Genomic DNA, 22,520 nt, shown 5'->3' with positions numbered 1-22,520 from the left:
CCACAAGCTTATTTAATAAGTGTGAATTGTCCTTCTGGATTTTGTTGGCAAATACTTAATTTTTTATTTTTTGCTCAATGAGTGGGCACCAAGTTGGAGATCAAGCAATATTGAGCAAAGCAAAAGGAAATACCCATGGATTGTCTAGGGGAATGAAATCAACATCGTCCAAACTCGTAACTCAAGGGAAAAAAAGTATGGGAAAAAAAAAGATTAAAAAAGTATTTCTGTGCTTTATCCACTGAAAACGTCTTATAGATTTGTCGCAAGGATTATTAAAAAAAACCTCCTCTATGTGTGCCAAAGGATTGTTTGAATCTGTTTCATCTTTCATGAGCTGTTATTCTTTGAATAAATCCAATCCTCTTAACATCATAAGAGCTGTGAAGCTGCAATAATCAGTGTTTCAGAGTTTTCCATGGTGATGCCCAATTGTCTAATCAATGATCATTTAAAGAAAAATCTATATGGTTTGCGGTGGCCACCTTTTAATTAGCTTTGCACAATGCAAGATTTTTATTCTGACACCATTGTTATTATTATTTATCTCTCTCTTCCTTCTAAGCCTTCATCGGCTTACCAATCCTGCAGACAAATGAACAGAAGTTGTGAAAAAATAAAATAAAATCCCAGGAACAAACTATCTATCCAATCCAAAAACGTCCCGTGATTAAATCCAGAAAGGGATTTATTTAAGCCAGCTTCATTTTCAGTAGGAGACAAGAAGCTTAAGGCCGCTATGTGGAGGAATCCTGCCTCCAGCAAAAGAATGGCCTTTAAATTAATTAATTAATTTAATTTAATTCATTAATTAAACTTCAAGGTTTCCAAAAGCGCCCTTGAAGTCACTTTTCACTGAGCTCATTTTTCTGCAAAATGGATTTTCAGAATTCAAGGCGAAACTCTGAAATAGGCTGAATTTTTACATCAATTCTAAAATGTTCTTCAGCATATCTCAATCTTGATACTGAAAGGAGTCACACATTCTATTAACACTTCTAATTAATTTATGAAATCTAAAGGAGAGAAGATAATTATTAAAAAGGTGTTTGATGTCTTCCCTGACTATTTTTAAAAGAGGAAACGATAGAGCTGGTCATTTGTTTCTTTCTAGTTTTAATAAGTTTAGGAAACGGCGGTCTAAGAGCAGTTCCAATGCCGTGCTATTAAATATTTGAAAGATTTCATTGTGCAGAGACTACATGTAAAGGAAGCTACTGGGCCTGAAAATTGAAACACCGCTTACTCAGCAATGTAACTGGCAATTTTTCATTTCTTTTGATCCTTTCAATTAGAACTAAAGATAACTGTGTCACTAACAGTGGTTTTCTCTCTGCGGGGCAAAATGCTTTCTTTTGCTTGGAGAACAGAGATGTATAATAAGTACAATGAAACAAGTCAGAAAGCATATTCTAGTTTTAGGTCAATGCAAGAAGGAACTAGGATAGAGTTCAAAACAGTGGTGAAATGTAAAATTTGTTACTACCGGTTCTGTGGGTGTGGTTTGCTGGTGATGGGGAGGTAATGTAACTGAGTGGGCGTGGCCAACTTTTTAAAAAAAACTTTTAAAACCATTTTTTCTACAACCTCTTCGGCTGAAGAGGTTGTAAAAAATGCTTTTAAAAGCCTCTGATGATCAGGCAACTCAGCTGGGATCGTCAGAGACTTTTAAAAGCATTTTTTCTACAACCTCGGCCGAAGAGGTTGTAGAAAAATGCTTTTAAAAGCCTCTGACAATCCCAGCTGAGCCGCGCGATCATTAGAGGCTTCACTTTGCTCTCCTCCAAATATGCATACTTGCATGAATGCTGAAAAATACTGTCCAGAATTGTCTGCCTGCCCGCCTGCCTCTATCTATCTATCTATCTATCTATCTATCTATCTATCTATCTATCTATCTATCTATCTATCTATCTATCTATCTATCTATCTATCTCTGGCAAATAGATGGGGAAGAAATGGAGCTAGTGACAGATTTTATTTTCCTGGGCTCCAAGATCAGTGCAGATGGGGACTGTAGACAAGAAATTAAAAGACGGTTGCTCCTGGGGAGGAAAGCTATGGCAAATCTAGATAGCTTACTAAAAAGCAGAGACATCGCCCTGCCAACAAAAGTGCATATAGTCAAGGCTATGGTTTTCCCAGTCACAATGTATGGCTATGAAAGTTGGACCATAAGAAAAGCTGAGCACCAAAGAACTGAGGCCTTTGAACTCTGGTGCTGGAGAAGACTCCTGCAAGTCCTTTGGATGGCAAGGCCATCACACCGGTCAGTCCTAGAGGAGATCAACTCTGACTGCTCTTTAGAAGGCCAGATCCTGAAGATGAAACTCAAATGCTTTGGCCACCTAATGAAAAGGAAAGATTCACTGGAGAAGAGGCTAATGCTGGGAAAGATTGAGAACAAAAGAAGAAGGGGACGGCAGAGAACGAGGTGGCTGGATGGAGTCACTGAAGCAGTGGGCTTGAGCTTGAATGGACTCCGGGGAATGGTAGAGGACAGGAAGGTCTGGAGGAACATTGTCCATGGGGTCCTGATGGGTCGGACATGACTTTGCAACTAACAACAACAACAATCTATCTATCATCGATCTATCATCCATTCATCCATCTATCCATATCTATCAATCTATCTATCTATCTATCTATCTATCTATCTATCTATCTATCTATCTATCTATCTATCTATCTATCTATCTATCTATCTAACAAACGATAGATATCTACCTTGCTTTCTCATACTGTATAATCAGGAAAAATAACCATTGGACAGAACTGCTGATTTGTTGGGCCGATACGGCATATGGCGATGACAAAGAGTGAAATTCTGAACCTCTTAATCATTTTTGTAATGGTGTGAGGCTTTCACTCTTTGTTCAACTGTCCTTTATGATCCTTATTTGGCCTGTCTAAATTACATAGTTTGGATGTAGCTTTAATGACCCATCTGCTTCATCTCTGGAAAACATAGGGTCTATCCCAGGGAATACAGCTGTAGAGCTACTGCGTGAGATACAGGTTCCTTTTCAGCAGACATACTTCTGGGAAAATCATAAGCCTTCTCCCTAGCTATCACAACCCGCAACCATCTACATATGTATGGAACACAAAACTCAGATAGCATGTTATTCAGGGATTGTTCCAAGTTGTCACCACACTCATCTTGACGGTGGCTCATTTGTGTAGGTGTCATCTAAAATAAAAATCAAATAAATTTCCATTCTCAATGCATTCTGGGAGAAATGTTTAAAAAAGCTTCTCATACTGGCATCTTCCAAATGTTATTGGGGTAATTTCAAAATTATTGGCCATTACACATAATTGTGATCAGAGCGTTTAGAAGGGAAGGGGAGGGGAGGGGGAGGGGAGTTGAGAGGAGGAGAGGAGAGGAAAAGAAAGGAAAATATTATTGTACATATTAGCATCACACCAAATTGTCTAACATGACAATCCAACCCTTTAAAAAACGTAATAGCTAAATTATATTCTTAAAAACATAGGTAAAGATAAAGGTTCCCCTCGCACATATGTGCTAGTTGTTCCCGACTCTAGGGGGCAGTGCTCATCTCCGTTTAAAAGCCAAAGAGCCAGCGCTGTCCGAAGAAGTCTCCGTGGTTATGTGGCTGGCATGACTAAACGCCAAAGGCGCACGGAACACTGTTACCTTCCCACCAGAGGTGGTTCCTATTTTTTCTACTTGCATTTTTTATGTGCTTTTGAACTGCTAGGTTGGCAGAAGCTGGGACAAGTAACAGGAGCTCACCCCGTTATGCAGCACTAGGGATTCGAACCGCTGAACTGCCGACTTTTCGATCGACAAGCTCAGCGTCTTAGCCACTGAGCCACTGTGTTCTCCTTAAAAACATAGACATGGAAAAAAATTGTTTAAGAAAATTAAGGTTGGGAGGGGGTCCTGATGAAAAGTTGAAAACATGCAAACTGAAAGCTTTGTTCCATTAATATTAAGTGTTCTTGTGAAGAGCTTTTGAAGACAAGAGGGTTTTGTTTTAAGAAAAAAAAAATAGCCTTAAACTCAGTGGGCCAAAAAAAAAAAGAGAGAGAGAGAGAGAGAGAGAGTTCATTTTAGAACTGCCTGCTTGTCTATGAAGATATGAATGGCTCCACATTTGCTTGACCTCATTCCAAAATTGCTCAATACTGGAACTGGAAAAATAACAGTTTGGATCTATTTTCTTTCTTTCTTTTTTTTCTTTTTTTAAGCATCAGTGTGCAAGTCAATGAGCTGTAACTGGATTAAACATTTCATTTCCATCAAACAGCACGTGCAGACTGGCAGACCAGAACAGACTATAATTTATATTTTCTCAAGATGAGACTAAGCGGATGGGGAAAAAAAAAAAAAGAATCTGGGAATATACCTATCTGAGGATATTCCAGTGTGCCTATCAGTCAGCTGTCATTTCGTTTGCTATCTGAATGAAAGCAGACAACTAATTGTCTAAAGCATGGCGGGCAGGAAAACTTCTTCAATAAAGCTACCCTATAACATGCTTACAATGATATCGTTACTGTGGTCTATTCTAAGGCGTATCTCAACTCTGCAGAATAAGGTAGGGCTGCTGCCGCTGAAAAGAAGAGAGGGAAATAATCTCTAACAAAAGGTGGAAAACAAAATCTGTCATGGACTTCCAAGGCTGACCATTGTTAGAGCTACCAAAATGGGCCCAACTAGGGAACCAAGAACATGGAATGAACAGAGTCAAATAATATCTTCTTGAGTAGAGTCAAATAATATCTACTAAAATGTTCTGTGCTTGGTGAGAAATGAAAAAGAAAAGAAAAGTGAAAAAAACACGGCTATGAAAGTAGTGTATAAACTACCCCCCTCAATTCTTCTGATATGTATCACTCAGCGTTGTACTGCATTTCTCAAAGGACAGTGGAGAGAAGTAACCACCAATTTTCTCTTTCTGTCATTTGAGTTGGAATAGGAAATTTGGAAGAACTCTTGTTAATTTTACCAGGTAACATAAAAACCAGCTGCAATGTATGGCTGTGAAAGTTGGACCATAAGGAAGGCTGAGCGCCAAAGAATTGAGGCCTTTGAACTCTGGTGCTGGAGAAGACTCCTGCGAGTCCCTTGGACCGCAAGGTGATCAAACCAGTCAGTCCTAGAAGAGATCAACCCTGACTGCTCTTTAGAAGGCCAGATCCTGAAGAGGAAACTCAAATACTGTACTTTGGCCACCTAATGAGAAGGAAAGACTCACTGGAGAAGAAACTAATGCTGGGAACGATGGAGGGCAAAAGAAAAATGCGACGACAAGAAAACGAGGTGGCTGGATGGAGTCACTGAAGCAGTCGGCGTGAGCTTAAATGGACTCCAGAGGATGGTAGAGGACAGGAAGGCCTGGAGGAACATTGTCCATGGGGTTACAATGGGTCGGACACAACTTCGCAGCTAACAACAACAAAAACATAAAAACCAAAGTCCAATCACCTCCATCCCACTCCTGCCACAGATTGTCCGTGAGTGTGACCAATGCCATTTCACTCCCATATCTGGACCTCAAATGTATTATGAAATCATCACAGAAATGGGCATGGATTTCATTACTTGTATAATGCCAAGATGCAAGTGATGTCATGGTGGCTTGTATGGGATATCTAGGGTGGAACAACTCAGTCTTCTCCCAAAGATACAAGCCATACTGAAGGGGAACGCCTATCATAGGATCACTTCTGGATTCTCCTTACCTTGCCAGTTTACCATTTCCATTTCTAGATGAATGTTTCTCAACCCCACCAACGTAAAGATATGTGGACATCAACCCCAGAATTCCTGCAAACAATATTCTAGGAGTTGATGCCTACACATCTTAAAGGAGCTGAGGTTGAGGAACACTGTTCCACACCAACTTGGTACAAATACCAGAACATTACATCCATCATTGTTATTTTTTAATAAGGCATCTGTGAGATATAAAATTGATGGTGATAGGTCTCACTTTGCTGGGTTCACACACATTTGCACATGGCATCTATCAACAATAGATTATAAAGCCTGGTGGGGGATAGAATATATGCATATTAAAGTTAGGGAAATAGTTTCACTCTGCCTGACTTGTACCTCTTAAACAAATGTACATATCAATTTAGAATATCCTACAACTAATTACGGATGCATCTATTTTTTTCCTGAGAGATCACTAAAATATTCAATCTGTAATAGGGAATTATTTTTGAATGCTTATCTAGTTCTACTAATCTATCAAAAGCATGTCTTGGCATGCAAGCTACTAAACTATTTAGGGTCTAGCAATTCTGAAAGCATTATCTGATTATTAATTGTAAACAACACAACCTGTGTGACTGAGCTGGGCAATGATCAGAGGCTGTTTTTTTTTTACTTTTAAAAGCATTTTTTCTACAACCTCTTCGGCTCCAAAAATGCTTTTAAAAGTAAAAAAAAAAAAAAAAAGCCTCTGATCATTGCGCGGCTCAGCTGGGATGTCAGAGGCTTTTAAAAGCATTTTTTCTACAACTTCTTCGGCCGTAGAAAAAAAAATGCCTTTAAAAGCCTCTGGCGATCCCAGCTGAGTTGCCTGATCGTCAGAGGCTTCTAAAAGCATTCTTTTCTGCAAATTTTTTGTAGAAAAAATGCTTTTAAAAGTTAAAAAAAAAAGTTGGCCATGCCCACTGAGTCACATTACCCCCCCCCCACCCCCAACAAGCCAGGCCCACAGAACCGGTAGTAACAAATGTTAGATTTCACCCCTGGCTTAACTTCTCCCTCGAGCTCATCCTGGTCATTTCCGACAGCCCATGCTGAACTACATAGCACAGTCAAACATCAATAAACAGGAAATGTTTATTTTATAACATTTGCCAAATTTCAAATCCACTGGAGTCATGGGTCCTGGATTTTGGACACAATTTGTAAGTTAGTCTATTTGAGGTACTTTGGTTCAAAAAACATTGCCTGATGATGCACCATTTTACCCAGTTAAAGGTCATGACAAGAGTTCTAATAGCATATAGATACCATACTTTTCGGAGTATAAAACGCACTCCCCCCCCCCAACAGAGGGTGAAAATTTGGGTGTGTCTTATACACTGAATGTAGCCAAAAACGCGAAGCACGGAGGAGGCGATGGTCTATGGCAATCCCTTCAGCCTGGAACAGCTGATTGGGGGTATTCCAGGAGGCCGATCCACCGCCAATCAGCTGCTCGTGCTGAATCAGGCTTCAATAATGTGCTGAAGCTGACCTTGCTATTTGCTGCATGGACTGTCAGAGTTTGCAGCAGCAAGCAAAACACAAGAAGGAGTTTCAGTTTCAGTTTTAGTTTCAGAGATCAACACAGCATGCAGCTTTAGAACAATTGACCTAAGCGACGCCCAGGCTCCTTGCTGTCTCCTTCCTTGCTGCTCACACAACAAATACTGTTTTAGTTTCCAAACAGTCTCACCTACTGACAGGATGCTAGCCAGATGAATACCCTGGATGCTGGTAGGCAGAGGCAGAATTTTTTATTTTCCTCTCCCAAAACTAAGGTGCATCTTATACTCCGGAGCATCTTATACTCCAAAAAATACGATAAGTACAGAGATGATATATATTGGAATATAAAGAAGGAATATATACTCTGGAGCATCAAACAACAACACAGATACAGTTAGCAGCTCCTACTACTCGGAGACATTTATCTTAAATACCCCTTCCCATCATCATAATGAACAATAAAATCAAAAACACAAATCTCACCAAGTGAATATGTTTATTCTTTTTAGAGATCTCAAATTTTGCTTTCAGTTCTTTCCATTTATTTCAGCTTTGGGCAAATTTTTATGAGCGACTTCAAGGGTATTACATCACTGTCAAATTCAGAACAAGTCGAAACAATTTAAGTTTCTGTCCACATCAGGGCCCATCAACACCCATACATTCTCACACCATGTGAACGGGGAAGGGAAGCTTTTAACTCCACCAGCAATTAGATATCTTTTCAAAAGGAGCCAATTTTATTTTCTTTCAATGCCAATCAGGGAGGAAGAATATGAAAAAAAAAAAAAAATCCGGAAAGATTTAATGGTAAAACAGGGAGACCATGGTAATACTGACAATTAAAGTCTCCCCCAGGAGGTTAATTAAACATGGTAAGAGCCAAACATTTCAGAAACTACTTTGCAAATGTCATAAAAGAAAACCTAGTCCTTCAGACAATTTAGGGCTAAACTTTAACAGTTTTGTTGTTTGGGAAAAAAGGTGTTGAATGTTTTAAGCGTGGGCAGAGGGAAGAGATAACATTAACCTGGGCCTCCATCAGGGGTGGGCTGCTAGAGGTTCGCAGGGGTTCGGGAGAACCTCTAGCTAAGATTCTATGCAGTTTGGAGAACCCCCAAATCCCACTCCTGACTGGCCCCGCCCACCCTGCCCCGCCCCTCCCAGGAGTCCCCACACGACCCATTTTGGATGCAGGTAACTGCAGGGTGTGCGTGGGGGCTCAGGGAGGGTGAAAAACGGGCCTACCGGAAGTTCGGGAAGGTCGGAAACCGACCCATTTTTAGCCTTCAGAGGGTCTCTGGAACCTGGGGAGCTGTTTTTGCCCTCCCGGAGGCTCGAGAAAAGCCTCTGGAGCCTGGGGAGGGCAACACCTCCCCCCCCACCGTGGTGCAGGAGGCCAACTAGGTCATGCCCACTATGGCCACGCCCACCCAGCAACTGGGCAGAGCAGCTCTTGCTAATATTTTTGAAGGCCACCCCTAGCCTCCATATTTGTATCTATGCATCAGTCCATCTTTTGATTTCTAGTCTCAAAAGACCTGAAGCAATATCAGGAAAGAGAAGACAGGTTGGATTGTAGAGCTGGGCAAATATGCCGTTTTGAAATTCTTCAGCCAATTTGTGGAAAAAAGAAATGAGATAAACGGTGTCCTTAATGTCATGGGCTGAAGATACAATTCTCCAAAAATTGTTGAAGGACACTGTCAGCACTTCAACCTGCATTTACTCTAGTGCTGACATAAGAAGGAGAAGAGGGGCCAGCTGGCAAGAGGATGCTTGACACTTCACCTACTTATTTTCATTGAAGATAATATCCCCTAAGAGATGAGAGGGGGTGGGGGGCATTCCTCGGAGCTTAGGTAGTAGATATGGGGAGAGTGATTTGGAAGAAGGCCAATGAGACGCAGAGATTTGGGGAACGGAAAGGGAGGGTTTGGGGTCAGGAAGCCAGAGCTGGCTACGCCATGATCGGGGCCAGATTGTCGTGCTTAATAAAATGAAAGATTTCTTCAAAGACTATCTGTTTGGAAATGCAATTTATTTTATTTGAAGACGATATCGAAACCTGACAGACACCCTATTGAAAAAGCCCAAGGAGATCTATTCTCGAATGACTTCCACCCTTGGGATTTAACTCAAGAAAAGTGCAAAGAGTTGGAAAGACAGGACGTTAATTTGCTCACCCTATCATTAAATAATATCCGCTCTGCGGATGCGTGGAAGGCTCTGCGCATGCGCGGAGGTGGCATATGTGCTGACATTTGTAAACCGGTAGCGAAGGTAAGTGAATACCACCTCTGCCCACCTCTCTTTTTCTCTCTCCCTCTCCCACCCTCTCTCCAGGTAGAATGAAAGAGGACTCAGAATACCAAACTGAGGTCAAACCATAAAGCAGGGCTGTCAAACTCGTGTCGTCATGGCGTCCTCACATGATGTATCAGGACTCCCCCCCCTTTGCTAAACTGGGTATGGTGAGCACACGACACATCCAACCCGTGGGCCGTGAGTTTGACAGCTCTGCCATAAAGCAACTCCTAATCTGTATCTAGCTCTATTTGATAGCCATTTTCTACTCTGTTTCTTTGAAAATTATTATTATTATTAGTTCAATTTATATGCTGCCTTTCTCCGGAGACTCAGGGCTGCTATATAATAAGACCCAACTGGAAAATAAGCCCTAGTATGATTTTTCAGGATGTTCGTAATATAAGCCCTACCCCAAAAATAAGTCCCGGTTAAGATCGTCAGTAGACAGAGACGTTTAGTACTGTATTTCCCCAAAAACTACGAGCCTTGATAGTACAGTGGTTTAGTGCACCCTGTTATTAACACAGCTGCCTGCAATTTCTGCTGGTTCGAATCTCTCCAAGGCTCAAGGTTGACTCAGCCTTCCATCCTTTCTAAGGTAGGTGAAATGAGGACCCAGTTTGTGGGGGCAATAAGCTGACTTTGTATAAAAATATACAAAAGTATGAAGGCTATTGCTTAACGCATTGTAAGCCGCCCTGAGTTTCCGGAGAAGGGCGGCATATAAATCAAATTAAAAAAAAAGAAAAAAAAAAGAATAAGCCATAATGCGTCTTTTGGAGCAAAAATTAATATAAGACTCGGTCTTATTTCGGGAAAACAAAATAATCCTTTATCTGATTTGGAACACTTAAAAGACTGAGGTGAAATACAATCTCCACCCATGATGGCAAAAGAACAATGGAAAAAAATAGAGATTTCCCATGACGCTAGTTTCTCCTAACAATATGAAGGAACAATAGGATCTTCTAAAGCGTGATATAGTTCTGAGCTTCCACTTTTGCTCAGAAGTCCTCACCTGAAATACACAAGTATGCTTAGGGAATTGAAGAAGGATAGTGAACAGAAGAAAGAAAAGGCAACTGGACTTTTGTTTTTCCTTGAGGATGTTTCGCTTCTCATTCAAGAAGCTTCTTAAGTTCTGACTAAATGGTGGAGGATGGAAGGATTTATATTTCTTGCAGCCATCTGGTCACTGGGCTATAACAGGGGTCTGCAACCTTAAACACTCAAAGAGCCATTTCGTTTCCCACAGAAAAGAAAACACCGGGAGCCACAAAGTAAAAACTTTGATAAACCAGTTTGTATGTATTTTATTCATCGCTCTCAGCACCGTTTCCCTGTGCTTTACGCTCTGTTGGTTGGTTAACACAACAATATCCTTAACAAAACCCTTCCCGTGCCTGACTATTTCTTGAGCGGCCACAAAACTAGCATATGTAGTTGAATTGAACGTTCTGTTTTCTTCTTAAACTTTTCTTTTCTTGGATTTATCCATGGTTGGCCTACCCGGGGTTGAAAAGCTCAATAAATTGCATGCCGGGGGGTGTCGCACATTGTGACACATATTTTGAGTGACAGGGAGCTGCAGCAGAGAGGTGAAAGAGCCACATGCGGCTCCAGAGCCACAGGTTGCTGACCCCTGGACTAGAAGATGCTAGGAATACAAATCCTTCCATCCTCCACCATTCCATCAGAATTGAAGAAGCTTCTTGGATGAGAAGCGAAACGTCTTCAAGGAAAAACAAAGTCCAATTGCCTTTTGAAAAAGCACCTTTGGGACAACCTGGATGACTGAGAATCTCCATAGTTGAACAGCTCATTTGTGCAAAATCTATGAGCAAGATTGTCCTTTCACCATCTAAGTCTTACCTCAAGAAAGTGTTCTGCCTGCTGTTCACGATCTAGCTTTCTTGAAGTTGTGGTTATGAGCCCTGTAAGGGAAAAAAAAAACACAGAAATATTTTCAGTAAATGTGAGGCCTAACATAGAGCATATCTATCTCAAATAGCAAATGTTTCTGCTTCATCCGACTGTGATTATTCTCACAGGTTGGGCTGTGCGCAATTCATTGGAACTGTAATAAAAATCACATGATATAGGCTAAATTTGTTTTATCAATTATTTATTTATCTATTGATTTCAATACTGCCCATCTTACTGTAAGTGACTCTGGGAGGCTTATGATGAAAACATCACGTAACTGTATAAACAAGAATGAAGTCAAAAACAGAATGAAAAGACAGGGGTAACAGCATTCAAATGTAAAAAGTTAAAAAAGGTGAAGAGGACACTTTCACAATACCAACCATCTGCAGGGCTAACAGAATTAACAGAGTTGGAAGGGACTTTGGAGGTCTTCTAGTCCAACCCCCTGCTCAAGCAGGAGACCCTATACCAGTGATGGCTAACCTTTCTGCCATCGTGTGCCAAAAGCGGGGGAGTGCAGGGGGGGTCACACTCACATGTGCCCACACCCATAATTCAGTGCACCCCGCTCCCCCCACACAGGCACGCGTGACACCCCTGCACTCCCCCCGCTTTTGGCACGCGATGGCATGGTGGGCCCAGTAGGCCCATTTTTCGCCTGGGGAGGGTGAAAATAGCCTTCCCCATCCCCCCGGAGGCCCTCCAGTGGCCGGAAATGGCCTGTTTGCCGACTTCCGGTGGGACTGGAAGACCCATTCTTTGCTCTCCCCAGCCTCCAGAGCCTTTCTAGGAGCCTGGGGAGGGCGAAAATGCCCCCCCGGAGGCCCTCCAGAGGCCGGAAATAGCCTTCCAGTGGGCCCGGAAGGCCCCAAAATTAGCTGAGCTAGGGCAACACACCCGTGCCCACTGATATGGCTCTGAGTGCCACCTGTGGCACGCGTGCCATAGGTTCACCATCACGGCCCCATACCATTTCAGATAAACAGCTATCCAATATCTTCTTAAAAACCTCCAGTGATGGAGCACCCATAACTTCAGAAGGCAATTCATTCCATTGTTCTAACTGTCAGGAAATTTCTCCTTATTTCTAGGTTGGATCTCTCTTTGATAAGCTTCTATCTGTTACTTTTTCTCCTGCCCTCAGGTGCTTTGAAGAATAAGTTGAACCCCTCTACTTTGTGGCAGCCCCTCAAATATGCTTGCTCATATTTAAGTGATCGATCAAATAAACCATCTTTATATTCCTTCCTTTTACTTCTGAAAAAACATCATCTTTAATTCCTTAAAATACTGTTGTAGGATTTACTTTCTCTTCAATTCTTCTGACTTATCGCATAGGCCTCTTTTTTTTCTAAATCTAATAAAAATACATTATCCAGGTCATTCTTTTGGTTTGTCATGTGTATTTCCCCTTAATTTTTAAAACTCCAGCTGGTTTCTTTCGTATATCTAGCAAAGAATCCTTATCTGGGTAATTCTCTTGGCCTACCCTGTGTATTTTCACTTTAAATGCCTTCTCTGTCTCGTAATCCGCACTTCTTTTAATCCAGTATTTTTGATTTTGCTATTTATGCACCAAGCACAAATTGGTTTCACAAAGCCCACACAAGAGTAGAGCTGCCGAGATCTTGCTGTCAACCATGTAGCTAATCCCTGAGAAATAGAGCGTGAATTGGTGATCCAAAATCTAGAATGAAATTCTATGCACAGTTAAATTGGAATAAGCTCCATTGATCAGAATTACTTACGAAAGGGCAGGCGTACAATTGCGCCATCCTGCAATAAATCTCTACAAAAGCAATTTGTTGCCTAAATAGTCGGTAGCATCTCCAGAAACTGCTGATGAAGAATGACTGGGCTTCAACAATACAGCAGAATGGAGGAGTGGTGCATTTGTAATAACCCAGAGGGCTACACACATCACTGACTTGAATCAGAAGCTAATTTCTCCTGCCCACAACATCTAGAAGCTGTAGTTCTGAAAGAGGAAACACTTGGAATTGTAATAAAGAAATTGTGGGTATGCTCTCCGAAATGCAACTCCCAGGATATTTAGGAAGAAGCCATGAGCATTATAGTGATATAAAACCTATAAAAAAAACTCCTAGCGCAGATAGGGCTGTTTGCCATACAAGTCACAACCTGTCGTTGTTGGGAGTGTGGATGAGCGTTCACTTGTCTGTCTTGATTTGGATGTGGTCTACTCCCGTTGACATTTTAAGCACCTCTTGAGAGTTGAAAAAGAGCATAAATTATCTTATTTACAAATTTTGCTATGCACAACCACCAACAACTGAACTGCCAGCGAAGGCTAAAGATATATTTTGTTCTTCCCCAAAGAATAGTAAAAAACGAAACAACACCAGCTCTTTATTTTTCTAATGCAGCCAAGTGCCTTGTGTTGAATACATTAAGATAGGCTATAAATCAAACATCACTACATAATTGCCTATCCCAGATGCACCATATGCAGCAGAAAAGCTTAGTTATGTCAGAGTTATAATGAGCTGGAGATGTAACGATGGCTAACCGTAAATGAAAAAGCCATTCTATCTTGGATTATGGTGGATAACACAAGACCAATGGAGAATGAAGGGTTAGGAGGTAAGGATCTGAGATATACAGGTGCTCGATCATGGGTGACATCTGGATATATGGGGAGTAGAGTTTGTGGCATGACTGAACAAAGCAGGAATTCTTTTGTATTCACCATTCTTTTGTAGAATGATGAGGTTGGGCTTCCCTACTATGGCATTTCTTCATGGAGAGAAGAGAACATCTGTCAACCTAGAGACTACCGACTGTACAGCTAGTCCAGGGGTCAGCAACTTGCGGCTCCGGAGCCACATGCGGCTCTTTGGGCCTCTGCTGTGGCTCCCTGTCAGGTGATCCCACCATTGGCTGGTCCTGCCTCTCGCCCTCCCCTCCCAGTCACTCCTCACCTGGCCTGAAAAGGTAAGGGCGACAGCAGGGGATGGAGAAGCGGCCAGGGCAGAGACAGAGATACAGAGAGGAGAGAGGGGAGAGAGAGATATGTCAAAAGGATTGTGTGGTTCCCAGTGTTTTTTAACAACTACTTCTCTGCCCTAATGACTGGCTGGGTAGGTGTGGCTGGGTGTGTGTGTGTGTGTCATGTGACTGGTTGAAGTGAGTGACATCGAGTTGGCCACGCCCATCCAGGTTTTGTGGCTCCTTGTGTTTTCTTTTCTGTGGGAAACGGTCCAAATGACTCTTTGAGTATTTAAGGTTACAGACCCCTGAGCTAGTCCTACAATAGTCATTAAAGTCACGGCTATAATTGAGACCACGATTTCCATCGCTAAGCAAGGGGGTTGATAAGTGAGTTGTGCCCGATTTGACAACTTTTAGTTACAGTTGTAGTTACAGTCAATTATGAGCCGCAGTGGCACAATGGTTAGAGTGCAGTACTGCAGGCTACTTCTGCTAACTGCCAGCTGCCTGAAATTTGACAGTTCAAATCTCACCAGGCTCAAGGTTGGCTCAGCCTTTCATCCTTCCCAGGTCAGTAAAACGAGGAGCCAGATTGTTGGGGGCAATAGGCTGACTCTGTAAACCGCTTAGAGAGGGCTGTAAAAGCACTGTGAAGCGGTATATAAGTCTAAGTGCTATTGCTACAGTTGTTAAGTGAATCATGCAATTGTTAAGCAAATCTGTCTTCCCCCATCAACTTTGCTTGTTGTAAATTAGCTGGGAAGGTTGCAAAATGTGATCCCATGACCCCACTGTTGATAATACATGCCAGTTGTTACGTAAGTGCCTGAATTTTGATCACGTGACCGTAGGAATGCAAGTCGTAAGTGTGAAGAGCAGTTGTAAATTGCTTTTTTTCAGTGCAGCTATAACTTCACAAGGTCGCTAAATGAATGGTTGCAAGTTGAGGACTACCTGTAAACACCTTTCAGTCCAACCTATCTTTGCAATCTTCAGAATTTACTGGAGACTGGGCCACTGCAATTATGTAATAAAATGACAATGTAGGACAGTGAGGTGATCGGCTTTTAGAATTGTTATCAATAACTTCCCCTTCTCCCCAAAATATGCAACAGGCCGCAATTCAGTTTGCCTTTAGGAAAACTGTGAAGATCTGACTTTCCCACCTCGCAATTCCCTACAGGTGGAAATCTCTTTTTGGTTCTTTATAGTACACTGCATAGACACCATTTTATATTCTGCATTTCATAATTACATTTGGAGCTTGTTTTACTGTTATGTGGGTTTCTTCAGTTTATTGTTTGCTTGGGGCTTCTTCTTTTTTTTTTTGTTACTGTTTGCTACCAAGAGTCACATTGTTTGAATTGGGCAGTTTTATGAAAGAAAGAAAAGAAAAGAAAAGAAAAGAAAAGAAAAGAAAAGAAAAAAGAAAGAAAGAAGGGAGGGAGGGAGGGAGGGAAGGAAGGAAGGAAGGTTGGTTTAATGATTACTTCGCCAGATTATTGTGTCCTATGTCATCCTGTTTCAACTGCCCTTATTCTCCATTAAAGTTTTGTCAAATGCAAATAACTAAGATCTGGAGTGAATTTAAAGCACCCAAAAATTATTACATGGTACCTATACAAAATAATCTAGTCTATAATAGTCAAGTCAAATTGGTGAAGGTAAAGGGTCAACAGAATTCACGGGGGCGGGGGTGGGGGCCTGGACTTGGGTTTCTTGTGGCTGCACGGCAATTCCAAACTGATGACATGTTTAACTCCACCCTTAGGCTCAGCCTACTCATCTCCTACAAGTGTCCAGAAAGCTGAGGACCTATTCATTCTGGTGACATCCATAACAAGCCTTAAATACTAAAACTGGATGGAAGTTGATAGTCTCCACAACACAAAGGTTCAAATATTTTTTTAGAGTAGGGTAATGATGTGTAAATATCCCAGTCACCCAGCCATTAATGTAGAATCTCATAGCACACCAACACGTGTGCTTGTATGAAAATATTGATGTTGCAGACGGGAGTTTCAAATTCACAGAAAATGACATATCAAAGGACTTCAATCAGAATTTCCTGGATCTCAGCTCAGTATTGTTGCCACTATAAAGGTAAAGGTAAAGGTTCCCCTCGCACATGTGTGCTAATCGTTCCTGATTCTAGGGGGTGATGCTCATCTCCATTTCAAAGCCGAAGAGCCAACGCTGTCCAAAGATGTCTCCGTGGTCATGTGGCCGGCATGACTAAACGCCAAAGGCACAAGGAACGCTATTACCTTCCCACGAAAGGTGATTCCTATTTTTCTACTTGCATTTTTTACGTGCTTTCCAACTGCTAGGTTGGTAGAAGCTGGGACAAGTAACGGGAGCTCACCCCATTACGCGGCACTAGGGATTCGAACCGCTGAATTGCCGACCTTTCTATCGACAAGCTCAGCATCTTAGCCACTGAGCCACCATGTCCCTTCAGTTGAAACAGGATGCCACTATAATACAATATAAGTATGGTCCAGCTGACTTCAGTTTAACAGACTTTGCAGACAACATGCAAAATTTTCATTGGTATTTTAACTTATTTAATGGACTGGTGTCACTGTGGAAAGATTTCCCTATTAAATCAATAGATTATCCTTTAAAAGGAGGTTTCCTGCAAATGATGGCGCTTATCTCAATTATACAATTATGCAATGACATAAATTAATGTAAATGAGATGAATATGGATTTAACAGTCACTTGGAAGTAACAGACATCATTTCCTCTTAAAATCCAGGTCTATACAAGTTCTCATGATGTATTTACTACTGTAATTTTATGTCAACGGTGTCAAACAACTCTCCTAAAGATTTATCACGACAAAATTTAAAGCAGACATGACACAACTTCTTGTTTTCCAGTCTTCTAAAACAGACCACTGAGATTTTATGTTATTACCTTATTCTGAGAATTAGTTACATGTTAACACCCCTGGCAACTTCTGCATTGAATATTCATAGTATATTTTTACCGACAAAGAAAAAGGCTGTTCAGAAAAACAGGATGGGAATTATCTCTGAATATATTTATGCTGAAGGTTATTTTGTGCTTCATTTGGGGACAAATCTCAAATCTGTTGAGAATCACACCAATGTCACTCCACCAATTTAATGTTGGTAGCTCCACTGGGACCGGCTAGGAATGGATTTCCTCAAATTCTCTCATGTGCCAAAAATCTGTGATCTGAAAAGGTCAAAATTCTTGGAAAAACCTAGGAAGACTAGTAAGGCTGTTGGCAGTGAAACACCCCTTCTCCCCCTCAAATTTGCACCCTATTAAATAAAAGAGAATAACATTAAAAAAAAAAAAGACGTCATGCCTTTTGTTGATTTGAAGGGCAAGTTTTGACTGGTTACCAAAATAATCCAAATACAGTTCCCAGGGAGAGAAATCCATTTCAAAGATCTTTAGCAGCTGAAGCAATGTTTAACAAATTGAGGTTTGGGGCAAACACGACAATAAAGCCAAATGGAATTATTATAAATTACTAAAAATTGTAGGATCCCACAATCACACAAAGTTGGAAGACTCCAACCTCTGCTCTGGCACAGGAGAACAATTTAAAGCACTCCTGACAGATGGCCATCCGGCATCTGTTTGAACACATCCAGAAAACAGGAGCTTACTATTCTCCTTACTAATTGGTAATCTTTTTGGTAAGCTTGAGATAGAGCAGATGTTTACAATTAGGGCTCTGTGGAATTCCCAAATGGTGAGCTTGGTGGATAATAATACAGAGCAATAGCTAGCCTACTATTCTGGGGTTTGCTTCGTCGTCGTCATCCCAACGAAGGCATCCCCATGAGCCCAAAGACATGTCCCACTTGCAAAAGGAACTAAGAATGAAAAGGTAAGCTTAGTGCAATTTTAAATCTTAGCCCAGCCCAGGTGCCTTTCAATGGCTTCCAAGTTGATTTTTAAAAAAAAATAATAATTCATGTCATACATTGTGACTTATATGCATTTTTGAAAAGATGCTTAGATCAAGCTTTTCTCCCTACCCACTTCCCCCTCCTTGTTTTTGCTTTTTTAAAGATCTTTTCTCTAAAACCTCCTGTGTTTCCTCTAATAGGAACCGTCACACGGGCTTTGAATTTCATGACTGACAAAAATTTGCTGACAGCTTCAAGTTGCGTGGGAACTCCCTGAATATTTGCATCGAACCACGATGCAAGTAAGCTCTCCGTGTCTCTAATTTGTATTTCGAAGCATTCTGGCCTGAGGAGAAACTCTTTAAAAACGGCTTTGAATCTCTCCTTGAGCAGAATGTCTTAATAGCATCACTTGTGCATTGTGAAGCGTGGGCTGAGAGTACTTTTGTATTAAGCTCATATTAAGAAGATAATGTATTACTGCATGGCGAAGGATGAATGAACCCGAGGTCTGAAGACTTCCTTCCATAGATTTGACTTGCCCTAAAATAGAAAACATGTGAAAATCTCTCTTCAATTTTCATTTCTAGGAAAAATGGGAATTGAGATGAGGTACACAGCTGGGGAAAAAGCAATGTGCATCCTCTCACGGGACAAAGGCCTAAATCTGATTTATAGAGAGTCCTCTGCAAACTTCTTGCAGGACAGGTTCTCCTAAATAACTGTAATTTGGGTCCCGGCTTTTGGGTGGAATGGCGCCACGGTAATCTGAGAAGGCCGCCTTACAGCTGTCCCATGGCTAAGGCGCCGGCGGCGTTGCTAGCAAAGCTGGGCTAGCCAGCACGGACTTAAATGCCTTAGTGGTGGAATAATAGGCTAAATAGGCCCAAAAACGAAGAAACTCTGAGTCCAATGAGGCCAGGAATGGATTGGGATCTTCGCAGGCTGACTGAGTTGAAACTGGGCCTGAGAGAGGAAGGCAAGGGGCGGGCTGAAAAACTATGACTCAGTCTCTAGGCAGATCCGACTGTGGCAACCCATTCCTGGCCTATTCCGCAGCTACACTGGAGAACAGGTAAAGAAGAGAGACTGAAATTTTCTGTGCACTATAATTGTGCTGTTTTCTATATATGGAGCAGATGTAGGTTTTTCACATAATTTAACCACCGCTTTGCCGCACACCGGAAATGTGAGAGAGCACGTGCGCACGCTCGCTTTGCTTGCCTTCTGCGCATGCACATGGCCTTCTGTTCTGGAGAATTAGAGCTTTTAGCTCCATACTTGGTGAATCTCAATAGGAACAAGAATATGTTAGGTAAAAAGTCATGGACTGCAATATTAGCCTACTTTATATGAAAGAATGAACTTCCTTAACTGAAGTCTTAGATTCACTGCATGGCAGGCTCCCAAAACTAAGACAGACACTTGAGATTCTCTAAGCATTTTTCTTTATTCTTCCACACCTATAGATAGAAATCTTGCCAAACGAAAGCAAATCACTTGAACCATAGACCATTTACTCAGGGAACTATTACGGAGGAACCGTCTTCACCAGTGGTGAAATTCAAATTTTTTACTACCGGTTCTGTGGGCGTGGCTTGGTGGGCATGGTGTAGCTTGGTGCGTGTGACTTGGTGGGCGTGGCAGGGGAAGGATACTGCAAAATGTCCATTCCCACCCCACTCCAGGGGAAGGATACTGCAAAATCCCCATTCCCTCCCCACTCTGGGACCAGCAGAGGTGGGGAGAGAACTACTCAAAATTTCTGCTACCAGTTCTCTGAACTACTCAAAATTTCCGCTACCAATTGAGATGGACAAGGTTGAGAGACGTTCTTGGAGATTAAATGAGAATTTGTTTAGATATGAAAAAAATATAACAGAACTTAAAAAGCATTTGAAAGAATTTTTTGAAATAAATTTGAATAAAGGTACCCCAATTGAAATTGTGTGGGATGCAAGTAAAGCTTATATGAGAGGGGTACTTATCTACATGAACTCTAAACATAGACTGTTCCGACAAAAGAAAAGATCTGAAATGGAAATAGAAATAAAGAATAAAGAACAGTTACTTATTAAAAATCCAACAGATGAAAGAATACGTAGTGTTATAAAACTTCTGAAAGACCAATTTCAAATGCTTATGGCGGAACAAGTTGCAACAAATTTACAATATGCAAAGCATAACACATTTTGTAACGCTAATAAACCGGGCAGATGGCTGGCTTACACATTGAGGAAAAAACAAAGTATACGGACTATTGATAGTATTGATATTGGAGGGAAAGAAATCTTTCAACAAAAATTAATTAAAGAAGCTTTTGTGGACTATTATACTAAATTATATGCTAAAGAGGAGGTGCAGAATGGACTTATAGAAAAATATTTAAACGATAAAAGAGTTACAAAAATTACTGATCAACAAAAGGAAAGAATGAATTATCCTATAACAGAGGAGGAGATAATAGTAGCAATTAAACAGTTAAAAACAGCCAAAGCTCCTGGCACGGATGGCTTGACTGCAGTGTATTATAAAACTTTGCAAGCTGAAATGGTGGAACAACTTAGAGATTTATTTTGCAATATTCAGCAAGGGGGTAAAATACCCCCATCATGGACAACAGCTTACATATCTTTGATACCAAAAGAACAAATCGGTCCTAAAAAACCAGAGAACTATAGACCAATATCTCTTTTGAATACAGATTATAAAATTTTTGCGAAAGTACTAGCCAACAGGTTGATGCCAGTAATTCAGAAGGTGATTCATGATGATCAAGCGGGATTTATCGAGGGCAGATATATGAAAGACAATGTAAGGCAAGTAATAGATTTATTGGAATATCTTGAGAAGAATAAACAGATCCCTGCAGTGCTGGTCTTCTTGGATGCAGAGAAGGCCTTTGACAGAGTGGATTGGAATTTTCTATTAAAGACTTTGAAAAAGATGGACTTTGGGGATCAATTTATACAGGCGATTTCGGCAATTTATCAAGAGCAAAAGGCACAGATCATTATTAATGGAAGTCTGACAACAGAGTTTAAAATTGAAAAAGGAACAAGACAGGGATGTCCGCTGTCCCCACTTTTATTTATTTTAACACTAGAAGTCTTGCTAAATACAATACGGGACTCTAATATCTTGAGAGGTATAAAGATTAGGCAAGAGGATTACAGAATAAAGGCATTTGCAGATGATCTGGTTGTTACCCTATCACAACCAATGGAATCAATAATCTTGATGAAGGACATTATACAAGACTATGGTAAAGTTTCAGGTTTTAGATTGAATCCAAAAAAGTCTAAAATGATAGCTAAAAACATGACACAAGATCGTAAACATGAGCTTGAAAGGAGGGCAGGTTTTGAGACTGTACCTAAGGTAAAATATCTAGGAGTTCAGGTTGCAGAATCAAATATGAAATTGTTTCAAAATAACTATGAGGTGTTGTGGCGAGAGGTGCAGAAAGACATGGAGACTTGGAAAAAACTGCAGCTGTCTCTACTTGGAAGAATAGCAGCAGTTAAGATGAACATTTTGCCAAGATTTCTTTTTTTGTTTCAAATGATTCCGGTGCTTAAAAGTGATAAACAATTGAAAGTTTGGCAATCTGGAGTGAATAAGTTTGTCTGGAACGAGAAGAAGCCGAGAGTGAAATTGAAAATTATGCAAGATGTTCCAGAAAGAGGAGGTCTTAAACTTCCAAACCTACAGCTATATTATGATGCAGCAGCTTTAACTTTAACAAGTGATTGGTTTGGAAGGAAAAAGACTGGAATATTGAATGCAGAAAGTTTTGATCTTGAATTTGGATGGCATGCTTACTTATTTTACGACGACAAAGTAGATAAAGTATTTAAAAGTCATATACTTAGAGATTCTTTGATGAGAGTTTGGAAGAAGCACCGACTCAAATGGGATTATAAAATACCGCTATGGTTGGATCTTGGTCATACTTTGTGGAATACAAATATAATGTCACTCGGGGGGTTTTTATATAAAGAGGTTCTTTTTACAGATGCGGGCAGATGGCAGCTGAAGACATTGCAGACACTGTTGGACGAAGGGATTAATTTAACTTGGCTACAATATAATCAATTACAATTGAGATGGAAAGAGGACCAAAAAACTGGTATTATGTTGCATGAGGAAGAATTGGTTAGACATATAAGAGAGAAAGGTCCAA

The 22,520-nt window shown here is 40.9% G+C and overlaps 1 protein-coding gene across 11 annotated transcripts in view; it reads right to left on the bottom strand.

Moving 5' to 3' along the window:
• The window catches only part of FAT3 (FAT atypical cadherin 3), a 626,029-nt gene that overhangs the window by 221,064 nt on the left and 382,445 nt on the right, over nucleotides 1-22,520 (bottom strand). For all 11 annotated transcript variants that reach the window (XM_034408488.3, XM_087894589.1, XM_087894591.1 and 8 more), the window contains exon 4: nucleotides 11,429-11,490. In XM_034408488.3, the coding sequence (XP_034264379.2) occupies nucleotides 11,429-11,490 (62 nt within the window). The remainder of the gene's footprint in view (nucleotides 1-11,428; nucleotides 11,491-22,520) is intronic.

The sequence above is a fragment of the Pantherophis guttatus genome, chromosome 5, assembly GCF_059756535.1.
Source record: "Pantherophis guttatus breed Tessera chromosome 5, ASM5975653v1, whole genome shotgun sequence".
Taxonomy (NCBI): domain Eukaryota; kingdom Metazoa; phylum Chordata; class Lepidosauria; order Squamata; family Colubridae; genus Pantherophis; species Pantherophis guttatus.
The sequence above is the reverse complement of the archived record's forward strand: the minus strand, read 5'-3'. Positions and strand labels throughout refer to the sequence as shown.